General features: G+C 37.5%; 1 protein-coding gene across 1 annotated transcript in view; it reads left to right on the forward strand.

The window, feature by feature from the left end:
* Nucleotides 1–24838, forward strand: part of ssp3 (short spindle 3) — a 169674-nt gene that overhangs the window by 64515 nt on the left and 80321 nt on the right. Inside the window, exon 8 of the mRNA XM_065232867.1 lies at nucleotides 6106–6245. Coding sequence (XP_065088939.1) covers nucleotides 6106–6245 — 140 coding nt within the window. The remainder of the gene's footprint in view (nucleotides 1–6105; nucleotides 6246–24838) is intronic.

Here is a 24838-nt window from a genome sequence, read left to right on the forward strand (position 1 = left end):
ATGCTCCGGAACGCTGAACTTATCCTTGGCCGTGAAAAACAGGTTGCCGGGGATCTGTTTGAAGTCGGCCTTCACATATGTTTCGTCGTCCATGATGCAGCATTCAACTTTCGTTAGCATGTTGAGGTACAACTTCCTGGCAAGGGTTTTGGCGGACTTGTTCTGCTTCTCGTCGCGATTAGGGGCCTTTTGTACCTTGAACGTTCGAAGCCCAGCCTTAGTTTTGGCCTTCTGGACAAAACTTCGGCTTAGGTGCAGCTTCTTAGCCACATCCCTAACGGAGGCGTTCGGATTTCGGTTGAAGGCCCCAACTACGCGGTTGTGATTTTTGGTGTTGTACGGAATACTTTTTCCTTCACTTCTGGGCTTCCGATCGGTGGTCAACCGTTCCTCGAACCGCTTAATCACTCGCGACACCGTGGAATTCGCGATTCCCAACGTTTTAGCGATGGAACGATGCGAGAGATCCTTGTTCTCGTGATGAATGCGCAAGATTTTATCACGCACGAGCTGTTCTTTCGACTCCATTTCCGCGAGTTTTGATCACAGGACTTTAAAACTTGCAGGATGTAAATAATGCACTATGAACTAAATCCACCCAAATTTTCATTAAATTCTACCCAACGGTTAAAAAGTTAGAGCAATTTCATAGTGTGGCAATTTCATCGTGGACACCCTTTATATACAATTTTGACACTGCCGTACTCTAACAGAACTATAATGATGATGATGGTCTCACCGCTTACCCCTACAAACGTTTGAACTGGACGATTTATCTTTAAGATAACTAAATGTGACATTTTAACCAGGTTAGCAAACAAAACGAACTGGTTACAGATAGAAATTCCCTCTAGAGTTTACAGTTGCTTCACAGCGATATAAATGTGGAAAAGCTCAGGCATCCACTGCTTAGTTCGCCTTTTTGTCCACCTAAAATATTCATAAGTATTACAAGCGATCAAGAGTTAATACATAATCAACAAAGCGTCCTATTACACTAGCAACCCCGCAATCTGATGCTATCATAATTTTCAGCAATGTCAGGAATGCTCATGAACACTTACTACTAACTCAAGGTATCTTCCAAATAAGCTTCAAAATTGCATTTTTTTATCAAATGTTAAATTCAGTCCTCTATATCCGTAGTACGCGCGCTAGGCTCAAACCTTTGTAGACTACTTTTTTTCAATTAATCTTCCAATTAAATCAAATATTAATCGTGGCGAACAAAAATAGTTTTTGCAGTGCTACAATAATTATTAAAAAGTCGTTATGACAGCTATCCATATAAAATAATCCGTTAGAGATAACTTCGTCAAGATACATAATTTGTCAATTCATAAAAAAAATCACTGGATAACTGTTCAAAAGACAGTTTTAACGTGTGAAATGCAGTGTCTTTTCAATTCTGTAAGTGTTGCTGAACGTTTGATATGTCTAGGCATCGAATTGAAAACATGCTTAATGAATTTTGGTAAGCTCAAGTCAAGAAATGTAGTGTTCTTATTTCAGCCGCGTTTCTAGTATTATATCTATTGGAGGCGAACCAGCCCAAGGCTGAAAGCCTCCCTAATAAAGTTAAATAATAATAAATAATAATAATATTATATCTATGACAGTCACTTCCTCTTTCAATTCGATCACACAAATATCGAGGCAGCAAACCGTTAACTACTTTAAAAATGAACACCATAGTCAAATATACAATTCTTTGCTTCACCGACAACCATTGTAAGGCGTCTAGCATCACAGTTGAGGAAGTGAATCTATTGCATCTCAAAATCAAACGCATTATTTTATTCTGCAAGCGCTGTAATCTCGATATTTGTGTTGCATTGGCCAGAAATAAAATGGAAGGGCAAAAGTCAAGATGAGGAGAGATGATTGATTCGTATAGCTGTATTTTACTGGCAATAGTTAAATTGTTTTTCAGTCGACATAGAATTCCATACTTCTTGGCAATTTTCTTGATGACATTGTCAATGTGAGAGTTGAACTTAAGTGTGTCATCAATAATCACCCCAAGATATTTAATCTTCCGAACGCGATCAATAGTCTCACCATCAATTACAACAGAAATGTTCTCATTTACTCGATTTCGCGAAATTACCATAAATTTAGTTTTACTTGTATTCAATTTCAACTGCTTATACTTCAACCATCTACTTATAGAACGCAAATTTTCATTCAAGTGTAAAACGGCATCATCTAAATCCTTAGCTGCAATGAATAACACAGTATCATCTGCAAAAAGATTAATGTCGCAAAATCGTAAAACACGTCGCAAGTCATTAATATACATAATAAATAACAGGGGCCCTAATACACTTCCCTGGGGCACTCCAAGGTTATTCCCACCGGGACTGGAAACAGAATCATTAAAAACAGTCCGTTGAGTTCTGTCAGACAAGCGCTTGATTGATCTTAAAAATAAAGGCCTCGAAATTGTTTCAAAAGTGCATTTTAGATAAAAAAAAAAACAGCAACAATCGTATCTTTGCGCTCCAAGTTATTTTTCCACTTCGATAATACCAAATTCAACGCGGTTCCACAAGAATGACCTTCCCGATATCCCGATTGTTCTGGTATCAACAAACTATTACTATTTAAATACTCAAACAGCTGGCCTTCAACAACAAGTTCTAAAATTTTCTCTAATGTGTGCAACATGCTGATGGGACGAAACTCTTCGGCTTTAATCGTTCCAGCAACTGTTTGAATAGGGACCACTAAGGATTCCTTCCAAATTTGTGGCACATGTCCAGTTTGCAATGATTGATTAATAAGGTCCAGCAAGATGTGGCCAATGACATGAAAGCAATCTTGAATAACTCTAGCATTAACATTATCTACTCCAGCCGATTTTCCTAATGAAAAACAAATAACTCTAAGTTCATCTAATGTAATTGGGTGAAATCCTTTAAATCTACAACTACTATTAACTGGCTGTTTTATTTCGTCAGGATCATCGACCAATTCAATGGATTGATTGATCAATGAAATACTGTCTACAAAATAATTATTAAACTTAGCTGCAATTACTAAAAAGTTATGGACCGCGGTTTGCAATTACATACTTGGTTTTAATAAAGATTTCAAAATTATCCATAACTCTTTGCTGTTGTTTTGATGCTGATCAATCTTCCTTTGTACATATTCACAACGAGTTTTCTTTATCGATTACGCGCGATTGTGTACCTAGTCCTATGATTGTCATTATTTGATTCCGTTTAAGACGCAATAGATCCAATTGTACCAGCTGTTCGAGTTTTTCAACGAAACAAACTTTTGCTCAACTAGTTAATTGGTACACGTTTTCAAAGCATTTTTAAGAACAGCTGTAGATTAATCTAAGTTACCGCCCGCGAATGGAAAATCCACGCTTCTCTCAACAAGATTCGAAACAGCTTGCATCGAATATTTCCTCCAGCACTTCAATTTTACAAAATTATCGTTATCGTTAACATGGTCTAAGACATTAATCACTAAAGTCTCATGATCGGTTATTCTCAAATCAGTATCCGTAACTGAACAAATGGAATCAAAATTGGAATAAACGTGGTCAATTAAAGTTCTACCACAGACAAACAGACGTAACTCTTTGAAAAAGTTTTTCTTGAAAACATAGTATCTCAAAACATAGGACCTCAGTAACGACATCTCTCAGGCTTCTCGCAGAAAAAAAGCTTGCTCCCTAACTCGCAAACAATATTGCATGAAAGTTCTATAGAATGTATAGAAACGTCAAAGTGATCCGATGTTAGCGCTGCGGCGAGTAGTTCGCGAAACTGATAATATTCAAATCAATCGTTAAATGCGTGAACGAAGATACACAATGAAGAGTTACGTCTGTTTGTCTGTGGTTCTACTGTGCCTGGAAATACGCGTATACTCATTTACCGTTTGCTTTAAATTAAAAAACTCAGCTAAACGCTTCAAATGATTCGAATTATAATTATCACGCCAATTAATATTAAAATCACCAGCTAATATGTTTAATTTACTAGAATCAAGGAATGTCTCGAGCCAGTTCTCTAAAACTTCAACAAAACGCTGGTCACTAGAACTGGGAGAATGATACAAAACACCATAATTACTCATCTTCATGTCACGTACAACTGTAATGCCCAAGAACCAGTTGCCATCAATAACTTCGTTGGTACGAAGGTTGAATTGAACTGATTCTTTGGCATAAATAGCAACTCCAACTATGAAGAACTATATGTTGGTTGTTACACAGACAAACAGACTTAACACGCGCAAGTTGTTCATCGAACAAGCATTTAACGGTCTATTTAAAAGTATCGTAGTTTCTAGTACCGCCAACTGTGGCGCGCATAGTCAATTCCATAGCGTTTGTCGTTTACACACTACTGCCATCTGTTCAGCGTACTACCCACCACAGTGTACTCAACAGATGGCGGTAATGTTTTACAGTGAGAAATATTAAATGTGTTATGTCTGTTTGTCTGTGGTTGTTATATGCTACATTAACACAATCAAAGTGACCTTCCATTTATTTAATCACAACGTTTGCTATTTTATATTTTTTTAATTGAGCTCTGAATTTAAGTTAACTTAAATAAGTTTTAGTTGAAAGTCACTTATCTATCATAGTTCTGCAACATAACGAATTGTGATGTCAGGTGCACTTTGCTTTCTAAAGTTGTTTTGCCATGACTAACATTAGTAAGTTTCCTAAATTTCGTTGAACATTTTTGGAACCTAATGGATCAATGAAAATTGGCTTGGCTTTTGATGCAGTTACACGACCTTTCGATTGATCTTAACCTAGTGTTCTAGATGCACTTCCACAGTTAAATTGAGAGCTTTCTTTGCCAACCAATACAAGATTTCCTAGACCGGACCGGGAATCGAACTTGCCGCCTCCGACTTGATAAAACCGGTTCCCTAAAAAAAAAAAAAACGCAACGCCAGTTCTAAGAGTAGAATTATTCTAAAAATGCTTTTTCTAGGCTTCTTCGCTTGACTGGTTTTGCCTAAGTTTGCTGTTCCGGATCTCAATATTGTTATGTATTGATAGTCTCTCCGATATTATGGTGTTTTGTTTTCATTGTAATTCCTCACATTTCTGTGTTAGTCGAAATCATATTTTTCGCTTATTTGCTAATTAAATCGATAATTTACAGTTACGTATACTATTTTTTTTAAAATAAATATTAAAAAACATAAACGAGTCTTTTAGAAACCATTTATGCCCTTTACATTTAGACCAACCATTACAACAAGATTGGCTGAATCCTTGAAGTTTACAGACTTTTTAAAAAGCATGTAATGCTCAATAAGGAACCTCACTTGAAATGTACTGAACAACTTTAAATGAAACACCAGGGACCTTTTATATAAAAAAATACAACTCCCCGATACGAAGGCAGCAAATCTCCGTACCTACCGGAAAATACCTCTTTAACATGACAATAGCCGAGCTTAAAGTTGTCGCATTCAAGTAGATATATGGGTACCGCCTGTGCGTGAATTGCGGTTGGAAGAAGTGTCGTACATATGCCGGTTGTTCGTTGCTTCATTTCAGTTTTTCTACTTATGTTCCGGATTCGAGTTTTCCCCGGAAAAGGCTTTTATATACCATCCAACGCTTGTATACATAGACGTGACATAAGATTATGTACAGCAGAGCGCAACAGTGATAAGTGCTGACAAGTGGGGCTAAGGGGACTGAGTAGAGCCACCACCATCATTGTTTCAGGGTGGCCCTCGTCGCTACATTTTTAGAAGGAGCACAAACCTTCCGGCATAAATACCTAGTCCACAAATCGAAAATCAATACCAGGGAAAGGACACGCGCCGACGATTTGCGACGGAGCACCGGAGACTGAATTCGTTTCTTAATCTACGTGGAGAAAACGGGCTTGACGGAAGAGTGGTGACAGCATGGGCATATTTATGCCCTAGCACGTTTCAGCCCGTCTAGCAATCGGTTCGGCCCAGTCTGGGAGCGCAGATTTGTTGTCTGTCCTAAAACCTCCTGCTATAAAGATATCTCTGGTCGGCTTTCGGGAGAATTTTTATTTGATCTAACTTTTATGCTGAGTTATTAACGTATATTCTTTTGTTTCTTTCCGACAGACACCAGAGGAGAAGTGTCCTTTGTACCCAGTCGAGCTATCCACCGAGCTAATACTGGCCTGCACCGTTGCACTGTCGCCGACAAACTCACTCAAGCAGACACACCCAAAGGTTGTGGAACGCCTTCCGGATCTCATAAGGTAAGTGGTGTGAGCGAGTACGATCTATGTTGCACCCGGGCTATTGGATCTCCCTTTCCGACTCCTTGCGCGCACACAAACATTCGATGAGAAAATGCCACATGGTCTTTTACTATGCAACAGCTTTTCGGTGTTGAGCTGTGGATGTGTTGGTAGTTCTTAATTCTCTACACGGCATACTCGCTCAATACAACAAACACAGCATACATACCCATATAGCATAGATTCATGCTGTGATGGTGTGCTGGTGTGGTGATGCTGACAGAACAACATGTAGGTATACTTTCAACCTGTGTCGCATAAAGAAACATCACTTTTATACGTACGAGGGCCACCACTTTGGTTGCTTAAAATGCAATTTCATACCACAGGCAAACTCATACATACGCTCCGGGTTCAGGTTTCGATGACGAATGGCAGCTACTCCGGAAAGTGTGAGTTGAAGTGGTGCGGTTTCTTGCCCCGGAATGATGGCTCGTATGTAAACTAGAATTCGTGATGAACGGACTCTTCATCGCAAATCACTCGCTGCTGGGGCCGATTTTGGAAGCGGTGCGGAATTTTCGCAACCCGCTCCTCCGCATTTAGTAGAAGTCGGGTACTACAGTACATAAATGGCTCTGTCTACGCCAAAATCGACGGCCGTGCGAGTTCAAGGCTAAAGCTTTTAGGCTAAGCCATCCCGAACACGATGACGCCGTTGTCCACCACACACCGGAATATAATGTCTCGAACGTGCGGGTTGTTTTGTATATTTTATGCGTTATTTATTGAATATTTAATTTTGACTTATGTACTTTCTTGGTGAATTATGCATCGGTGCGGCGTTTGCGGGTTTGCTTGGGTTTTGTTTTTATCAATCAATAAACTGTGGCTGGCGATCGTTTCGGTGATATTTGTCTGCAGATCCGGAATAAAGCGTGTAAACGAGTTGAGGAAGGTCCGTTTGGTTGTTGGTAAGCGGTTTATTGAATCTTCTTTATCAATCTTTGAGACCCCATTAGAAATTGTGCTAATTAGTCAGAATGACCCATTTTATAAGAATTATCTGCCGTTCTGATTTATATTCCTGACTATTTTATGGAATATTCCATTCGATTTAGCATCTTTTAGTTATCATTGTACATGAGATTCATGAAATTCATTCATAATAAGAATCAATGTGTGATTGAAATGATAACACAGATTATTCCAGCACTTTTTTTTACAGTTGACTATTAGAAAATAAATCGATTCGTTTCCTGTAAGATGCCTGGATTATGTTTAGTTGTTGGTGAGCTTTGTGTATTTAGTGTTGGTTCTTGACTCGTGAGATAAACTAGCCTACGGCTAAAAATGTCAGTGAATTTACGTATTCTCGTCAATCTAAGCAGCGTCCGCGCTTCTATTAGCATTTTTCAGCGACACGTACACGTATGACGTGTTTGCTTGTTTAAATTTATCAGCTGCTTGCTTCTCTATCCATTGCAATCGATCGATTGTTCAAAACTATTTGAAACTTCTCACGTGAGTGTGACTATTGTCGGCAGTCTCTTTTTCTTCGGCATTCTTTCCATTCGAACTATTATCGGAAACTCGAAATCAACCACGTTTTGTAGTGCGTATATTTCATTTAAAGAAAAATCAGACAAAAATCAGACTGCTCAGTCGTAAAAATGTAATCAGATTGAAGTTGTTGAAAACAGTCAATGGGTGCCGAAGCCGTCATTTACCCTAAATAAAAAATAATGTTGGTTATAGATAAAAGCATAATGAAAACCAATTTTGATTTCATCATCAAATTGAAATCGTAATTTGATTTCAGTTTACGATTAGTGTAAAATATTGTTTTCACTTTGCTGTACGTTTCGAACACGCTAGGACAATTTTGCGATTTTTTATCTCACTCAAATTTTTATTTTGTTTTTATTGAGAGCAGTTTGATAGTTACTGAGGAATGTTTGTCACTTTACCTGTCAATTTTTTCACTGTAACCGTTAAAACAACCAAAACGAAAGCACCCTGAGTAATAAAATACATGAACATCCCATTTGAAAAATCTTCGTATGGAGAAAATTAAAGATATTTATTTGCTGTTTTTCAGCTGCATCTAGTGCTTAGGGGCTTGTTAATTATCCACGGCCCATAAAAATTTTAAAATTTGTCTACGCAGGGGAGAGGGGGGGGGGGCAAGAATCCCAAAAAAACTGTCTACGTTGTTAATGAACAGCCCCTTATGGCCAAAATAGTTTCATTGCCAGATAAGTTTATCGTTGGTAACTTGAATACATTGATAGCATCGGTCTTTCGTTAGGATATGTGGAATGAAATCAGATGGGACTAATATGCGACTACATTTTGAGTCGAGTCCCATTACTTACTATCGTTTGTTTTGTTATCTTGAGCGTAATATCAACCGGTGGAAACAAACGAGTTAAAATTGGCTCACTACTTGATTACAGGGCTGGTAGCAGGTCACTTTTAAGTGGCTAGGTCACTATTTTCAAGACAGTCACTAAAAAGTCACTTTTTACTCCATAATGTCATTAAAGTCACTATTTCTTAAAATTTAGTCACCTAAGTCACTTTTTGAGAGTCATGAATTTGCCTTTAAAAAATCACATCAAATATGTGTACTTTTTTCCTCTGTTTCGCTCTACCTGTGTATGGAAACTGAGTTGTGCTTTTCAGAGGCGAAACACTTAACTTTTCGACTTAATTTTCCTTAGTCGGGAATAAAGAATCTTAAAAAGTCCTTAGCATCATATATTTTTTGAAGTTCTGTGTCCAACTCCAACTCGTCCCGTGTGACTCAGACTATCCCATTTGAAGAGTTTTCCTAGACCGGAATCTTAATTATGTTGTAAGCATGAGATGTTAACAACTGTTCGAAGGCTCAGAAGTTTGAAAGTTATTTACCTAATCTTGAATCTTGAATTTCAATGCCCAAAGACTGAGCAAATTATCAAAGGTCTGAATAACCTATGCAGATAATTTCTACATTTTCAGAAGATAAATTTTCATTGGAAATCTTTGTAATTTTTTAAGTATTTCCTTAGAATCATCCCAAGATGCCTTCAGATTTGCTTTTCTTTTGATGTCATTGATTAATGTTATAATTTCCTCTGGCGCTCCATTGAAATTTTTCAACAGTCTTAAATTTCTCTGTATACCTCTACAAAATTCTTAGAATTCAATCTACAATTATCTTAGTATTCTTAATAGTTCTTGCGAGGTTTCCCTTTATTTCTAATAATTCCTTTTAAAAGTCACTATTTGGAATAATCCTTTGAATATTACTAAGAATTTCCTAGGAGTTCATCTTAGTTAAGTTAAGTTAGGTTTTCTTTATTATGGAGGCTTTCAGCCTGAGGCTGGTTCACCTCCGTTCATCTTAGTTTTGTCTTGGAAATCAAAACAGAAATATGAAGGAATTATCATGATTTTTTGTAGGAACTTCCCCCTCATTGAAAGTTGTTTGCATTTATCTTCTCAGTTCCATTGAGAATAATGAATTTTGGACTTATTACTGCATATTGCATCCTTTAGGGTCAAAAGTTTTTTTTCCTTGATTTGTTTTCCGTCGATCTTGTTTTCCGTGCTGAGCACCAATGCTACCGACCCCAGGGAGGCATCTCCCACACCTGGACCCTACCTATCGACCCATCAACTCATGAACCGGGGACCAACGGCTTTACTTCCCGCGGAGTCGAAATTTTTTGGAAGCCTCAAGGACTGTTACAAATGAACATACCGCAAACAACTCCGAAGTCCGCCAATTCCAGACATCATTCATCTATGATGGAGTGATATTGCCGGGTCAAGAACTTGAACCTCAACACTGCAATTTTATCAACCGAATACCGGGGCGCTGACTAGCATTTTGGAAGCTCCTGATATCCTAATAACAGTCGAGACCATCCCGCCATCGACCTGCAGTCGTACCGGTCCTGTGTATGAGCCCGAAAAGGGTGTCTTCCAGAATACAACCGCAGGCAAGTATGTTCGCTTTCTGAATAATTCTGTCCCTGAAATGATTATCACATCTAGTCGAACTTCAACAATGAACTCCTTCATTATTGACCTAAGGTGCACAGAAAATAATGCTGAATTATACTGGAGATGTAAACATCCATGCATGCAAACATTCATGTATCTAAACTTCCTTTTCACGTAAACTAGTCACTTGTAAGAAATGTTGCTTACAAATATGAATTGTTGCATACAATGTTTGGAATATTTCATGAAATGTCTCATAACTTTACATGATCAAAAACGTAAACTTGTATGATGATGACGCTCCATTGATGTGCATCTTTGTAACATAAATTTACAAAACTTTTTCGAACTGTGTGTACATCGGGACGCACGCCTATCATATGTGTTATGGAAGCCCCTAATTCATCCATCACAGTCGAGTTATTTCTGCCAGCGACCTCCAGCCGTCCCTGTCATGTGTTTGGATGTGAAGAAGGGGTCGTCCAAAACCCTATCTCAGGCAAGAAGGACGATATTTAAAAAAATTTCTTTTCCTGAAATGTATTATGCTTACAGTCGATCATTTCCGATAATAGCACAACCTGCTTTATTCAACTCGACACTCGGACGCACACTTTCCACCAGCCTTTTGGAAACCCCTAAACTCCAACTGTAGGCAGGTACAATCAGCAAGCAACAACTTCTCTGCCTTAAAAATTCTTGGTTTCCAGAGTGCCATCGTATGTATGCCACCATGCCAGAAGCCGAGACAAACCACAGAAAATACACCGAAAGCATCCAGATCCTCTGATCTAGCCCTGCCGAAGAGTGGCGGCGTACACCATTATGATGAATCAACTTCTGTTTGTTTACTGGGACGCACTACCGTTGGCATCATGGAAGCTATACGAGAAAATTTCCGGGAATTTCCGAACTTTGGTTTGCTCAGAGAAAATTTCTGTAACGCATTAAACATTATATGAACACCCGAAAAATGTGAGAGTAATTGTATAACTTGAGAACAATTCAATCAATTGCAGTAAAATTGTGGGTTCTTTTAAAAATACTAAGATATTCAGGACAGTCTAGAGAATTTTAAGGAAATCAAGAAATATTTTGGGGAGTTTTAAAAACATCAGGTAATTCTAAACTATTGAACAAGCTATAAATTAGTTTCGAAAATCGACAAATCTTGAGAATTTCAGTGCAAATCGTAGAACTATATTAATTATTTCGTTGCGGGATTTTAAAGAAGTTCCTGAAATTTCATAGCAACTTCGAAAACTTACAGAAGTACAGAGATCTTAAGAAACATTTCGAGAACTTCATAAAAGTCTATGGAACTTAAGGGAAGATCTGAAAACTGCAGGAACTTATATGGACATTTCGGGAGCATTTCAAATAAGTTTTGTAAAGTTAAAAAAACAAGGGGAATTTCAGGGGAATTCAGTTCCATTAGTTTCACTAAATTAGCGGAAAATTTAAAGAAGTTCCCAGATTTTCAGAGAACTTCAGCGAAATTAAGAATATTATTGAGGTTTTCACATAAGTTCACGGAATCTTAAACATTTTTAGAACAGTTAAATTCAATTCAGGGTAGTTCAACAAGCTTCATGAGAAATGCAAACACTTTAGAGAAGTTTCGAGAACTTCATGAAAGATATTGATCTCACTAAAAAGCTCAACAATAAACTTCAAGAAAAAACAGATATTCTTAGAGCAGTAAAATTACATTAACTTTTAAAAAAGTTTCGAGAAATTCAGTGAATTGTTAAAACTTTAGAGAACATTCATGATTGTTAGGAAAATTGTGGAAACTTTAGGAAGTCCGAAAAAGTTTGGAGAAGTTAAAAACAATGATGAAAAGTATTGCGAGCATCAGGCTCGTTTATCAAACTACAAAAGAACTTCAAGGCAGCTTCATTAACTTCAGGAATATTTTAGGAGCTTTCAAGTTGTTCTGAAGATCATTACATATTCAACGAAGATTTCTCATGATAATTCGCTTGGAGTTCCCCTCATCATTCGCTCGTATTCTACCGAAACTTTCATGGAATTCAACTGGTCTACATTTGATTGACGACGAATAAACAAACAAACAAATTATTTCAGAAATTCACTTGGAACGCTTCTCTGAATTATCTAAACAATATCACAAGAATATAGTTAGAATACTTCTCGCAACTATCCTCTGAATCCAATTTTCTTTTAATTTTCCTAGGAATTGCCTTGAAATTCTTCTCAGTAAGAAGTCCTATGGAAAGGCTCTCAGAATTTTCATTGAATTCATTTTAGATTTTTTTAAATCTCACTTCTTCCCTTGGAATTCTACTCACAATGAAAGCCTCCTAAGAATTCATTTTCATTTCTCCTCACAAATTTCTTAGATTTCTCCCCTTAATTTGTTTGGCAATCTCTCCTGGAGGCCTCCCTTAGCTCAGTCGGTAAAGGCGCAGCTACAAAGCAAGACCATGCTGGAGGTGGCTGGGTTCAATTCCCGGTCCGGTCTAGGAATTTTTCGAGGTGAAAAATTTCTCGACTTCCCTGGCATAGAAGTATGGTTGGACTTGCCAGACAATTATACCAATGCAAAAATGGTACAGGCATCGAAAGCACTCAATTAATAACTGTGGTAGTGCATCTAGAACACTAAGTTCAGAGCACGCAATAAGCTAATATGCGATATGCAATAAGCTTGAAATGCGAAGAAGAAGAAGATGAAGAAGAATCTCTCCTGGAATTATTTTCCGATTTTCTTTGAAGATCTCCTCGAATTATTCTCAGATTTCCGGAGAACATCGAGATTATGGCGTAGTTGCTTTTGTAAACAAACACGTCAAACACGATTTCTCGCGAATCTCAATCTAAAAAACTAGACACTAACAGGTAGAGGAATAGTTCCTCTATGATTTGGTATAGTTTGTTTGCAAGATTGTTCTTTTATTCGCGAGAAATCGGCGATTGACGTGTTTGTTTACAAAAGCAATTACGCCCAAATCTCAAAGTTCTCCGGATTTAACTGTAATCCTCCTTCTAGCATCCCCTTCATCCCCTAAGTATTCATCATAAAATTACGAGGAATTATACTCCGATTTCAAATGTTTGAATGAAAATAGCTGAGATTCTAATTGAATAAGTCTAAAACATCAAACATTCGATTGATATGCCATCAGAACGACTAATTTTCTTCTCTTAGGTTACTTTTTAGTCATTACAACTATAAGTCACTATTTGGTCACTTATTTCTTCAACATGGTCACTAAAATCACTATTTTGACAGCATTGATCGCTGCCAGCCTTGCGTAGTGCCTACTTCCAAGAAATTTACCTTGGTCTAACGCTACTCTCCGCTACCTGAAACGAGTGCGAGCTAGAGCTCTCCGCGCTCTCACTCATCGACGATGTACCCTTACCAAACGAAATTTTTCAATTGCCAGCAATGATTATCGCCACTACAACAAGCTTCCTTACAAGAGGTTTGTAATTCGTACTTAACATAATCTGCAAAGCCACTTTAAGGGATTCTGGTCCTTTGTGTCCACTTTAGATTTAAGTGTTTCATTGAGACTACCAAGTCAGATGGACTATATAATAGTAATAAATAAATAAATAAATAAATATTTATATGTTTCAATTAACCCGGGAAAGCTAGGTTAGACAACCGGGAAAACCTGAAAACAAAGAGGTATTTAAATTTTTAAATGGAGTGGCCAGGGTGCATTTGTTTCAAGTCCGTTATCTTCCAAATCATTTTAGATTATACAATTTCACTTATCAATTGCCTATGATCACAAATTTTCTGAGGTTTCGATAAAAAAAAAACTCTGGAATCAATATCCTGGCTTTTGTCCTTCGTAGTCTTGAAAGATTTCCAAGCCTAAGATGTTTAAAAATGGTCTAGGAGACTTTTCAAGCCCTAGAGATTTTTTCAATGACCCGAAATTTGAAAAATCTCTGAAGCTCGATAGTTTTAGTATCTGTCCAAACATCGAAAAATCATGTAGCAGAATCTTCAGTTTTTTTTATGTTCATAAAAATGTTTTTTTTACAAGTCTGGAATCAAAAAATTTCCAAGCCCAGATTTTAGAAAAATAACTATGTTCAAGATCAAGAAATCTTTTTTTTATTTTTCAGAAGCATATAAATTGTTTTAGGTATGTGAACTTACATTCTTACAAATCTAAAATTATTCCAGGTTTTCTTAATTAGTTTGTATTAGAGATCGCAAATTTCTATGTCCCAGGATTTAAGAAAATGTCCAATATCTCAAAAATTTATCCCAAAATCATACAACTTTTTTTTTTTCAAAATTGAAATTTTAAATCATACATGCATGTAAAATTTTCTATGTCCGTCATCTTTCCAAGTAGGTAGCTTTTCCTAACTCCAATGAGAATTTTTCAGTTGTCTAACTTCCAGAGTTATGAAAATTTGTCTATGTTTGAGGTGTTACAGAAGTTTTTATATTCGAGATCTGTAAAATTAATGCCTTAAAATTTTGAAAATTTCTCCGGGGCTCCAAGTCCAAGATTTCATAATAATGGTATATGCTCAATCTTTCACAGCCTGGAATTCACGATCTGAGTCTAAACTCAACTTATTAAATGGTTTGTTTCCAAAAAATCGAAGCAGAAAAATGAGTACTGTGTGAGGAAGTGGAGGTTAGAAATGAACTGTGCTCTTAATTATTCAATTAATAGTGCTTTTTCGAAATCAAACGAAAAGGGAACTTTCAACCATTTGTTTGATTTTAAAGAAGCTTGAAAAATGCTGCTGGTAGGTTGCGAGTTCATAATATTTCTCAAAGCAGGTCGTAATCAACGACCGATCCGATCATAAATGTCACTATTGGTCACTTTTTGATTGTTTTGAAGTCACTGCGATTGAAGTCTTCGTTTACAATCGCAAATCTCTCCAGAAATGTATTTTCGTCAAATGACCTTTGGCAAGTGTCTTTCGGTAAAATGTTAAAAAATGGAAACTCCTTCCTAGTTTGTCTTCGAATCCCTATCAACGAGGAATTCGTTTGTAACAGACACTTGCTCAAGAACTCCTAAAACTTATAGCTGAGTATTTTTTGTTTGTAGCGGCGCCGGTGGTGTAGTGGTAAGCGTGATTGCCTCTCACCTTAAAAGGCCTGGGGTCAATCCTAGTCGGCGCAGTCGGGATTTTCTGTGGCATAAAATCTCTGATCACGCTTTCCTTCGGATGGGAAGTTAAGCCGTTGGTCCCCAGTCTAGCTGCTGCCTCCTTGGCGTCGGTAGCATTGGTACTCAGTACGGAAAACAAATCAAGGAAAAAAAACGTTTCTTTGTACGTTTGATTATTCAACAGTACTGTGTGCTAAACTAATTTTTAATCTGCCAAAATACTATCCACATTGTTGTTTTGAGCCGAACGTAAATTTAACCATGCAAACACGTCGCCAACAATCTGTAAAACTTCAACCGTTTCCCGTCAGCTTGGGAAGTGAAAAAAGGTTGGAGATTAGGTTCAAAAGACACTTTCCCTGGCGTGTCTGTCTTTGGCATGCCGAGATGAATATCACATTCACCGCTGTGCTCGGTTGATCGAGCAGATGTGTTGCCTCAGGGAGCCGTCAGGCATTTTCCTCCATATTTCGGTGATGTAAAATTAAGTGTTTCAAGTAGCTCAAAACGGCGGCAATGACAAAACAGCAATAGCAGCATGGGTGTTCTACAACCGGCCGTCGTCGTCGTCGTTGTCGTCGTAGGACAGATAGCGATGCGTGTTTTCTTAACTCTAGAGTTTCTTTTGGGACTTCCTTTCACAATAACGGTGCGGCGTGCACTTTGACTCCACTTCAGCGACTAGCGATTGCTTCTCTTGAGGTAACGTGGCGGTCTCCATGCATCCAGTCAGTGCTCTTGGTCTTCTTCGTGGGTGGGTGAGTGGAAGCACATGGTCTCCTAATTCTACCCGGATACGCCCAACGATCTGATAAATCTTCGTTAATTATACCTCAAGCTATTACGTCAATATCCAAATTAAATCAAATTAATTCTTTCATGGTGCAGGGTTGAGTACGCACCGATACCAGAAGTCACCCCTTTTTTTACTACAGCTCAGAGCATGCGGAACAGTTGTCATGCTTTTCCCAACAGATACCGTGTGGAAATTGAGACATCAATACGCACGAGGGGCTTCCCGATGTGACAACTCTTAATGGAAACGATAACGCTGTAAGCAAATCTGCCCACCCCCCAAAAGGATTGGTTTTGAGATTCTAACCGCTGCTGCTGGTGAAATTTAGCGAACAAGTTTCGCTATGTGTCAATTGCTGACTCGGCCAAGGGGAAAAACCATCAAAGCTGCGATGTTCTCCTCCTATAGGGACAACCAACAACTGTGTATATTTACATTCGGTGCGCCTACGTGTATTTCTGCGCCTGACACTCCTCTCTTCTGTTCTGGTTTGCTTTGAACTTATGTCGTGCCCTGCTCTTCCTTTCACCTAGCATAAATATATGCAAAATGAAACGTATCTGCTGCATTAAAAAATATTTTCCATGACATATGCAAACAATAGATAGATGAGTCAATCAAACGGCAATGATGAGGGTTATAACGATGTACCTAGAATCGTGATGTTTTGAAATAAAGTTATGTCTTTTTTCCTTCTGGCCTGATTGTGCCTGCAGGCTATTTGGGTGGAAGTTAAGTTGCAATTCGCGTTTTTCCAGTTTTTTTTATTTGGTTTAATTTTCCTATCAGACAATATGGGTGCGATAATGAAATATTCATTACCCGACTTCCCCCTCCTCCTCGGCGAGATGGTCTTTTGGCAGGTTCTACACTGCATTTGAGAATTGTGAAGGGTTGCATCGAGCAACATGTTCAGATATTTGATATGTTGATATTGTAATATATTGTTTAGCAATATTCCAAATGTTTGTTCATACATTGACGACTTGATGCGGAATACTATCTGAACAGTGTTTACATTTTTAACTGAAAAATGCTTTTGATTTATTATACATCGACCGGCTTTCTGTCATGGTATGCCGCGCCTTTACTGACTTGGTCAGCGTTTCTCAATCTATTGGTCAAATTATTAAACAGTTGCTGAAAATTTGAAACCAACTAAATTCATAAATAAATATACATATTGATCCACCGGGGAGTATAGAACCTTTGTTACACAGGAAAATACCGTTTTTGCTATTATCTAGAATAAAAATTAGGCATTTTTTTGTTTTTGTATGTCTCACAGGACTAGTTCGTTTTTGATATGATTTTGAAAAAAAATAGACTTTAATTTCCAGGGTTCCAAATACCTTCTTGGGCACTTCAAATTACTACCATGAACATATGAAGGATTCTAAAATCAATTCAGATTTCTAGTCAAACATTTCAAAACGTCCTATTTGCATTGATCTTCATCAACTTTCTCTTTCCTTAAACACTCAGCTGCATTTGCCGTTTTGGACGCTAGATAAGAGTCTCCTTTATCAAGCTAAAGTCTGGTCCACTAAGAATCCGGACACTTTATTTTTTCTATAACAGCGCTTCTAGTGGTCAGATTTGGAATGTTTTGACAGCGATTTGTTTTGAAAGTACACGTTTTTTTTTAAGTGGAGAAAGTTTCGTTTCGATACATGCAGTATTAAAAAAGTTGTACTAGATGGAAGCCGAGAAAAGAAAATTGATCATGCACACCCACGTCGAAAACCCGACGTGGTTAATTCTAAATATAAAAATAAATCTAAATATAAATATAAAGACAGGATCCCAGACAAAAGTTTTATCATGATGTCCCCAGCAAATTCAAGTTTGTTTTTGCCGATGAGTTCTCCCGGAATCTGGCAAGGAATTTGCAGCAGCGGACTCAAAACCAGGCTTTTTATCACCAACAAAACGATGGATTCGAAGCTGTATGCGCAAGAATGCCTGGAGAAATGTATCATTAAGGCTCACAAAGGTCTACAGGAGGTGCTACAGTGGTACCGCGACAATAAGGGGGATTTAGTCGACAAGGACAACAATCCACCCAACTGTCCGCAATTACACCCAATCGAAAAGTATTGGGAAATTATCAAGCGGAAGTTCAAGAAAAAAGAAAAGACGACTCGAGGACGCTGCACAGAATGCTCGATGTTGAAAAAAAGGCCACTGAGGTTGACCTGTCCAGTGTGCGGCAGATGATGGCGGGAGTTCAAAAGAAAGTCCGGAAGTTCATCCGAACGCTGTCGGAGTAATTTTGCATTTTTGTTCCTATGAAAGTACAATAAAATACCTTCATTTTGATTAAATTACATTTTTCTTACGTCACATTAATCCCGAGAAACACCTGGTTTTATGTGTCCAAATTCTAAGTGGATCAGACTTGTGGTAAAAATAGTGCGAAATCTGTTTGCATAGCACTAATTATCAAAAGAGTAAGTCTATAACAATCGATCATAGCAGGTACGACCTTTGAAATGTTTGTCGAGATTTTAAGTGTGGAAATAATCCATGCTCGACCTTCTTATGTTTCTGGGTTTCCACATTTTGTTCATGTTTGTACCAGTTCTGATAGTGATTGTACGAATGTGGATCATGTATAGACGAATATTTTAAGCGCCAGTTACACTTATCAATATATTTTTTAAATAGGGGATATATTATTAATAATATTAATGACATAAAATTATATTGTTATTATTATTGTCAATATCCATATATTGAAGACATTGAAGGTAACATTGACAATATAATTATTGTGAAAATATTGACATGTATAACGTCCGCTTTAAATGTAAAGACCAAGGTTATACTAATTGCTCAGTTTGTGAGCAAAATCAGCGTGAGTGCAAGCTTTTTCTAAACACTCCAAATTTGAGTAGGATCTACTCTTATCCGTCAAAAGTAAGGCAACCCAGAATTGAGTAAACAATGTTGGAACTGACAAGATGACGAATTGACAACATCAACCTTAATCGAATATTTATTTTTTATCTTGTTAGTTCCAACATTGTTTAATCAGCCCTACTTTTGACGGAAATAAGAAGGCCCTACTCAGTTGTTTAGAAACAGATTGAAAAACTCGCGGATACAAATTTAATGGGACAAAATTCAACTGGTCTTATTGGAATACATTGAAAAGGTTGAAAAATCTTGGTATATACACACTGCAAGTGCAAGTTCTTTAACAATGATCACGACCTAACTGAACACTATGCCATCCCACCACTACAAAAAAAAAAAAAACAGAAGTTATATGCCATATATGAGATATCAACCATATTGATCAGATAAGCAATCCCGGAGAAAGCTTGCCTAGGCGTAATCAAACTATCGAGTTAAAGCGAGACCTATCGATCGGGAATGTTTTATACAGGTGAGATAATTTATGTGGCTGGAAATCCAATTTTATAACCTTAGTTATATTTCCTCATAATAAATCAAACTTTCTAACGGAATCTTTCATTAATAGCTTACATACAGTGTATCTCAAAATTGATCTTACAGAGGACAATTTCTTGAAACATGGTGAATAGATTTTTTTTAATCGTTGCTGGTGGTTGAACAGATGTTTATTGATTTATTGCTATTGTTTTGGTCTTTATTGGCCTGTATGAAGTTAGATTTATTTTAGTTAAACGCTCGGTTTTCAACTTTTTACTTAGTGGACGAATTTTAATAAAATCAGTTGCATATGAATAATCCGACTAATTTTTTTTATTCTTGATTTGTTTTCCGTCGGACTGTTTTCCGTACTGAGAGTACTAATGCTCAATTAATAACTATTTAAATTAACGTTTGGCTTGAAAACTACATTCTGCAAAGTTGTAGCTGAAAAAATTTCCCAGAAGAATAGCTATAGAACTTTTTAACAGTGCAACATTGGAAAAGGCAAGAAAGCTATGAATAAAGTGTTTGGACTTCCAATAGTAATTTGTGTGCAAATGGTTTGTGCCAAGTCAGTTTCTTACCAAGGTACCGAGTTCAAATTTTGGGAGGCTAATCAGGACCACCTAATTTGGAACCTGTTTTAGCACTGTGGAGCGAAAATTTCAAATATTGCATCAGTCTAAAACAGTGGTTCTCAATTTTTTTTCGCTTGCGATCCACTATGAGAAATTCCATAAGCCACCCACCGATATTGAATACAGATGTTGTAAGGCAAGACTGGTCTACCTTTCTTAACATGCTTTTTTTAAATGGCTGTATTTGTGTTCGATGAACATGTTTTAAACTGCACTTTGTTTATTTCTCATTCATTGTCTTGCCAACTGGTATAATAATCTTAAAACTTTAAAATGGTGCTAAAACACCTCAAATTGGCCATAGACCAAACTGGCCTAGAATTTTTAGACTAGCTTTGAAATGTAGCGATGGCTTTGAAAATAAAGCCTGAAAACGCTACAAGCTATTTATAAATTAAATACTTGAACAGCCTTCAAAATACCGAAACAACCCAAATAAACGCCCACATGCCTAGGGGGGGTGAATCTATCAAAAATGCAGTGAAGATGTTTGTTTAAGATGCGCTCGCGATGAATAGAAGAAAAGAAGATTAATGATTTGAGTTGTTTACAAAAGATGTAGCTAATATCAAAGCTCATAAAAGCTTCAAACACTATTTTACGGAATTCGTTTGATGAAAAAAGTTAGAGGCAAATGAATGTAAATGAATGCACAAATTGAATGTAAATGATTTTCCATCCCTGCTCCCATGGACTACTTTTTATGGGGGTGCATAAAGGAAGAGGTGTACTCGGTGACAATCAACACACGCGAACTTCTAGTTGACCGAATTTTTCTTGCTGCTCGAAAGATACAAAGGAAGATGAATAATATCAACCTTGTGGAAGAGACCGGAAGGAGGTTCAGGTACTGCATCCAAGAAAATGGAGGACACATATAGCAACTATTGAAATAAATTTAGGAAAGAAACGAAGAGCAGTGTTTCAATTTGATCAATAATTGGAAAATACCCAATCAGTTCAATGAACTGATCTACATTGGTATCGAGAAAAAAAAAACAGAACATTTTCAATTCTCATCGTGCGTTGAATGAACCGTCCGCAGCATTGTTTTTCTTGTCACACTTTTCGTACCGTCACTCCGCGTGGCGATCAAGTGTGCTATGCGCGCTGCAAACAGACGTCAACAGCAACGCACGGTGGGGTTGAATTCGTGTTTTACGCAACCGTTCAACGACGCAACATGATGTGTTTAGTACGAAATTGCGACAAAACTAAACAATATAGAAAATTGTTGTCAAGAAGAGAGTTGTAGAACGTATTGAGAAGCATCTTTTGGTTAGACAAAGCAATACACTTTATTACGTTTTTTTTTTAAATATTAAGGGAAAACCCGTAGGAAAACACAAGTTTTAGACTCGTTTATCCCTAAAATGTGTCTAAATGCAGCTTACTTAAAGTAGAAATGACACTATTAAATAGGAAATTTACCAAGCTGTCCAATGTAGGCAAGTGTTTTCTGCTAAATGGCATAGTTTTCGAGTTAGAGCCAATTTAGGGCAAGCATAGACAAAAACAGAAAAAGTTCAATAGCTCCGTAACGTAGAACAATTTTTTACTTCAAATATGATCTTCTATTGCCCCTTAAATTATTTGCATTAAGGAGCCGAACACCCTGTATATGCTATTGAAAATTTCAACTGATTTTGAAACGACTTAAGAATATGGAATGCCGTTATAAGAGGTTTAAATTAGTTATTAAAATTTGATGTTGTTAAAAATAAATTGTTCAAGAACAATTTCCAAACGACGATTGTCTACGTGGGTGGCGGTGGGGACGGGTTGTTAACGGAAACCTCTCCAAATCGGTCTAAGTAGTTAATGAACAGCCCCTTATCAAAAATTGTGTGCACAAAATGGGTAAAAATCGTTATTTTAATAATTGATAAAACAAAATCGTTCGAGTTTGGCCCCTGCCTGATCATGGGATCTATTCTTTCCAAAAATGCACCACAGAGGCGCAAACAAAAGTCTGGCTCATCAAATTTAGTTCGAAAGTGAGAAGTTCCTTGGCCGTCTTCGGAGGGTTCCTAAATATTCCAGAACGGGTTGCCTCGCTAGGCTCCCGCATTAACATTGACGCACATGAATTGTTCCTTGTAAATATGCAAGATGTGGACATCTGCTCAATGATCAACGTTTTCCGTTTACGGTTATGTTAACAATGCAATGAATTCGCTATAGTAAATTCGGTTGGCACTAATTTCTCATCATCTAAACAATTCCTGCAGAAAGGTAACCACGTATGATCCCAGGGTGATTGCTACTTGATTTAGAAGCAACCAATTTATGTTCTCTGCATCGTGGCGGCAAGTCCATTAATGAATGATGAATGCATGCTATGCGACCGTTGACGGATCAAAGAGGATGCAATTTATTGTCTGTTTGGTTAACACATGTTTTTTTTTTCAGCAGCTCATTTTCACTTTCACACGAAGCGGTTGCACATCATCATCACCATCACCACCGCCGCCACCATCATCATCCTATATGCATTGATTGGTGGCCGTAAAACTGCAGGGTTTTTTGATGTTGTTGTTGTTGTGGGAGTAGATGCAGGAGGAGGCGAAGAGTGTAGTTTTTTTTTTCGCTCAGCTAAAGTGATGAAAAGCAGGAAAAGCTACTAGTCACAGTTTCACATAAAAATGAGCCAAGAGTGGTGAAAACATGTCAGATGGTACCGTAAAGTAAGCGTAACGGATTGGAAAATTATCGAAGTGCCATCCGTAAACAGAGCGCTGGGAAACGAGGGAATGAATGAAAAAAACGAGAGTGGAAGGTAAAACATAAACGAGCCGAAAAGGTTACGATCTCGGTTATGATGATGGAAAAGACATTTGTCAACAACGAGAAGATTCTTTTTTATGGGTAGGAAAATGTATTCATGAAGAACGTCTCTTGACATTTACATTGGTCACCCAATTAACTCAATTAGTGCTGAGGGTTCATTTTTCTACAAAGGTACAAAGTAAATATTTTTTGTAATTAGGTCAACACAGAAAGATTCCGTTTTATGTCCTGCAAAGTGATGTGAATTTGACGGTGAAAATAATGAATGTAGACAATCAGTCAGCATGCTCCAATGAGCCTGCTTTTTTTCTCGTATGATTTATAAACAACGCTATGTATCGTGAATATCGAATGAGCGCAGTACACTTTTTCTCTTTTATCCTATTGTACTCTCGGAAACGTGTCCCAGGATCAACACACATACAATTTTTTATTCATCTATCCCAGAAAAGCTCTCACCCTGTGAGCTATGGCGCGTGTATGTGTTATGATTTGCGATCACGTTTTTGATTAATGTTTATCCGCATTTTTTTTTTCGTTGAAAAGAAAGAAAAAATGTTAAGAGAGAAAGAGCACACGAGAAAAGATGATAAGTAATATCCTTCCCAAAGTAGTATAAATGAACCTAAATGGAAGATGATGGCATCCGTCTCGGAGCCCCTTTTTTTCGAAGGGGATGATTTATTTCCCAGTGTATCCTCTAATATATAATCTAAGGGTAGTATTAACAGGTTATAATTTTTTTTTGGTTCGAACGAGTTGTTCAAATCCTTACTTTAGTAATTTCATATAAACAGATCTAAATTACTAGAGAAATTTTCAACTAGCTCACGGGTATATTTATCTAGTTTGCAATGAATGAAAAATCTCCATACGAGAAGACGGGTGCAGACATCGCCAAGTTTACAAACATGAATCATTGACGAGGCAGAGGCGAGTGAGCGTTTTTTTTTTTCAAATATAAGAATATCTCCATTGATTTGCCGTTTGATCGCATGGGTGGTTCATCCGCTGTTTCCGATCCGGTCGACGGCTTTTTAGCAGCGGTGGCGGGCCGCGTGTCAGTTGGTTTAGCTTGACTTTAGTGTTGTTGTTGTTGTTGTTTTGTCATTCCTTCATTCGTTCGCCCACCCAAGATGAATTCTATCACTACTCATCAAGAAAGTTGATGCGGTCCTTCAAAAGTCATCTGGTTAGCAACCGAATGTGAATTAATGCGATGTTTGTTTAGATTGATCTACTGTAACGCGGTAGCTCGTACGAATTGTACTGCTGGCTTGTAAATACGTAGGTAGAGTTCTTTTTTTCCCTTGATTTGTTTTCCGTCGATCTTGTTTTCCGTGCTGAGCACCAATGCTACCGACGCCAGGGAGGCAGATCCCACCCCTGGACCCTACCTATCGATACATCAACTCATAAACCGGGGACCAACGGCTTTACTTCCCCGCGATCAGAGATGTTATGCATCTGAACTATCTATTATTTTACCAAAAATACTTGGATTTTTTTTCAAGGCGAAACATTTTCATAACACCAATATGGCCATTGAGTTGTTGGTAGTAATTACGGAAAGCAATGCTGTTTTCGACAATAAATATAATTTCTCTACATATTTTTTTTTGTTAATTACTTTATTTGTACAGGCTCAATCTTTACATCATGCTAGCAATGAATTGGTCGAGTCATTACCGTTTCAAATCGACTACTTATATTTTAAGAAATGTTCTCGGCGTCAGACAGACTAGGCCTCAACTGAGTTGTCAATTGACTCGTACCAGAGGAGAAGAAGAATAAGACAAGACGTCCGATAGCTCGTTCAAAGCAAATTCGGCCAGGACTGTTTATATCATATAAAAC

This window comes from Ochlerotatus camptorhynchus, unplaced genomic scaffold (assembly GCF_037179485.1).
Source record: "Ochlerotatus camptorhynchus isolate MF236.1 unplaced genomic scaffold, CSIRO-AGI_Acam_v1.1 ptg000379l, whole genome shotgun sequence".
Lineage (NCBI taxonomy): Eukaryota > Metazoa > Arthropoda > Insecta > Diptera > Culicidae > Ochlerotatus > Ochlerotatus camptorhynchus.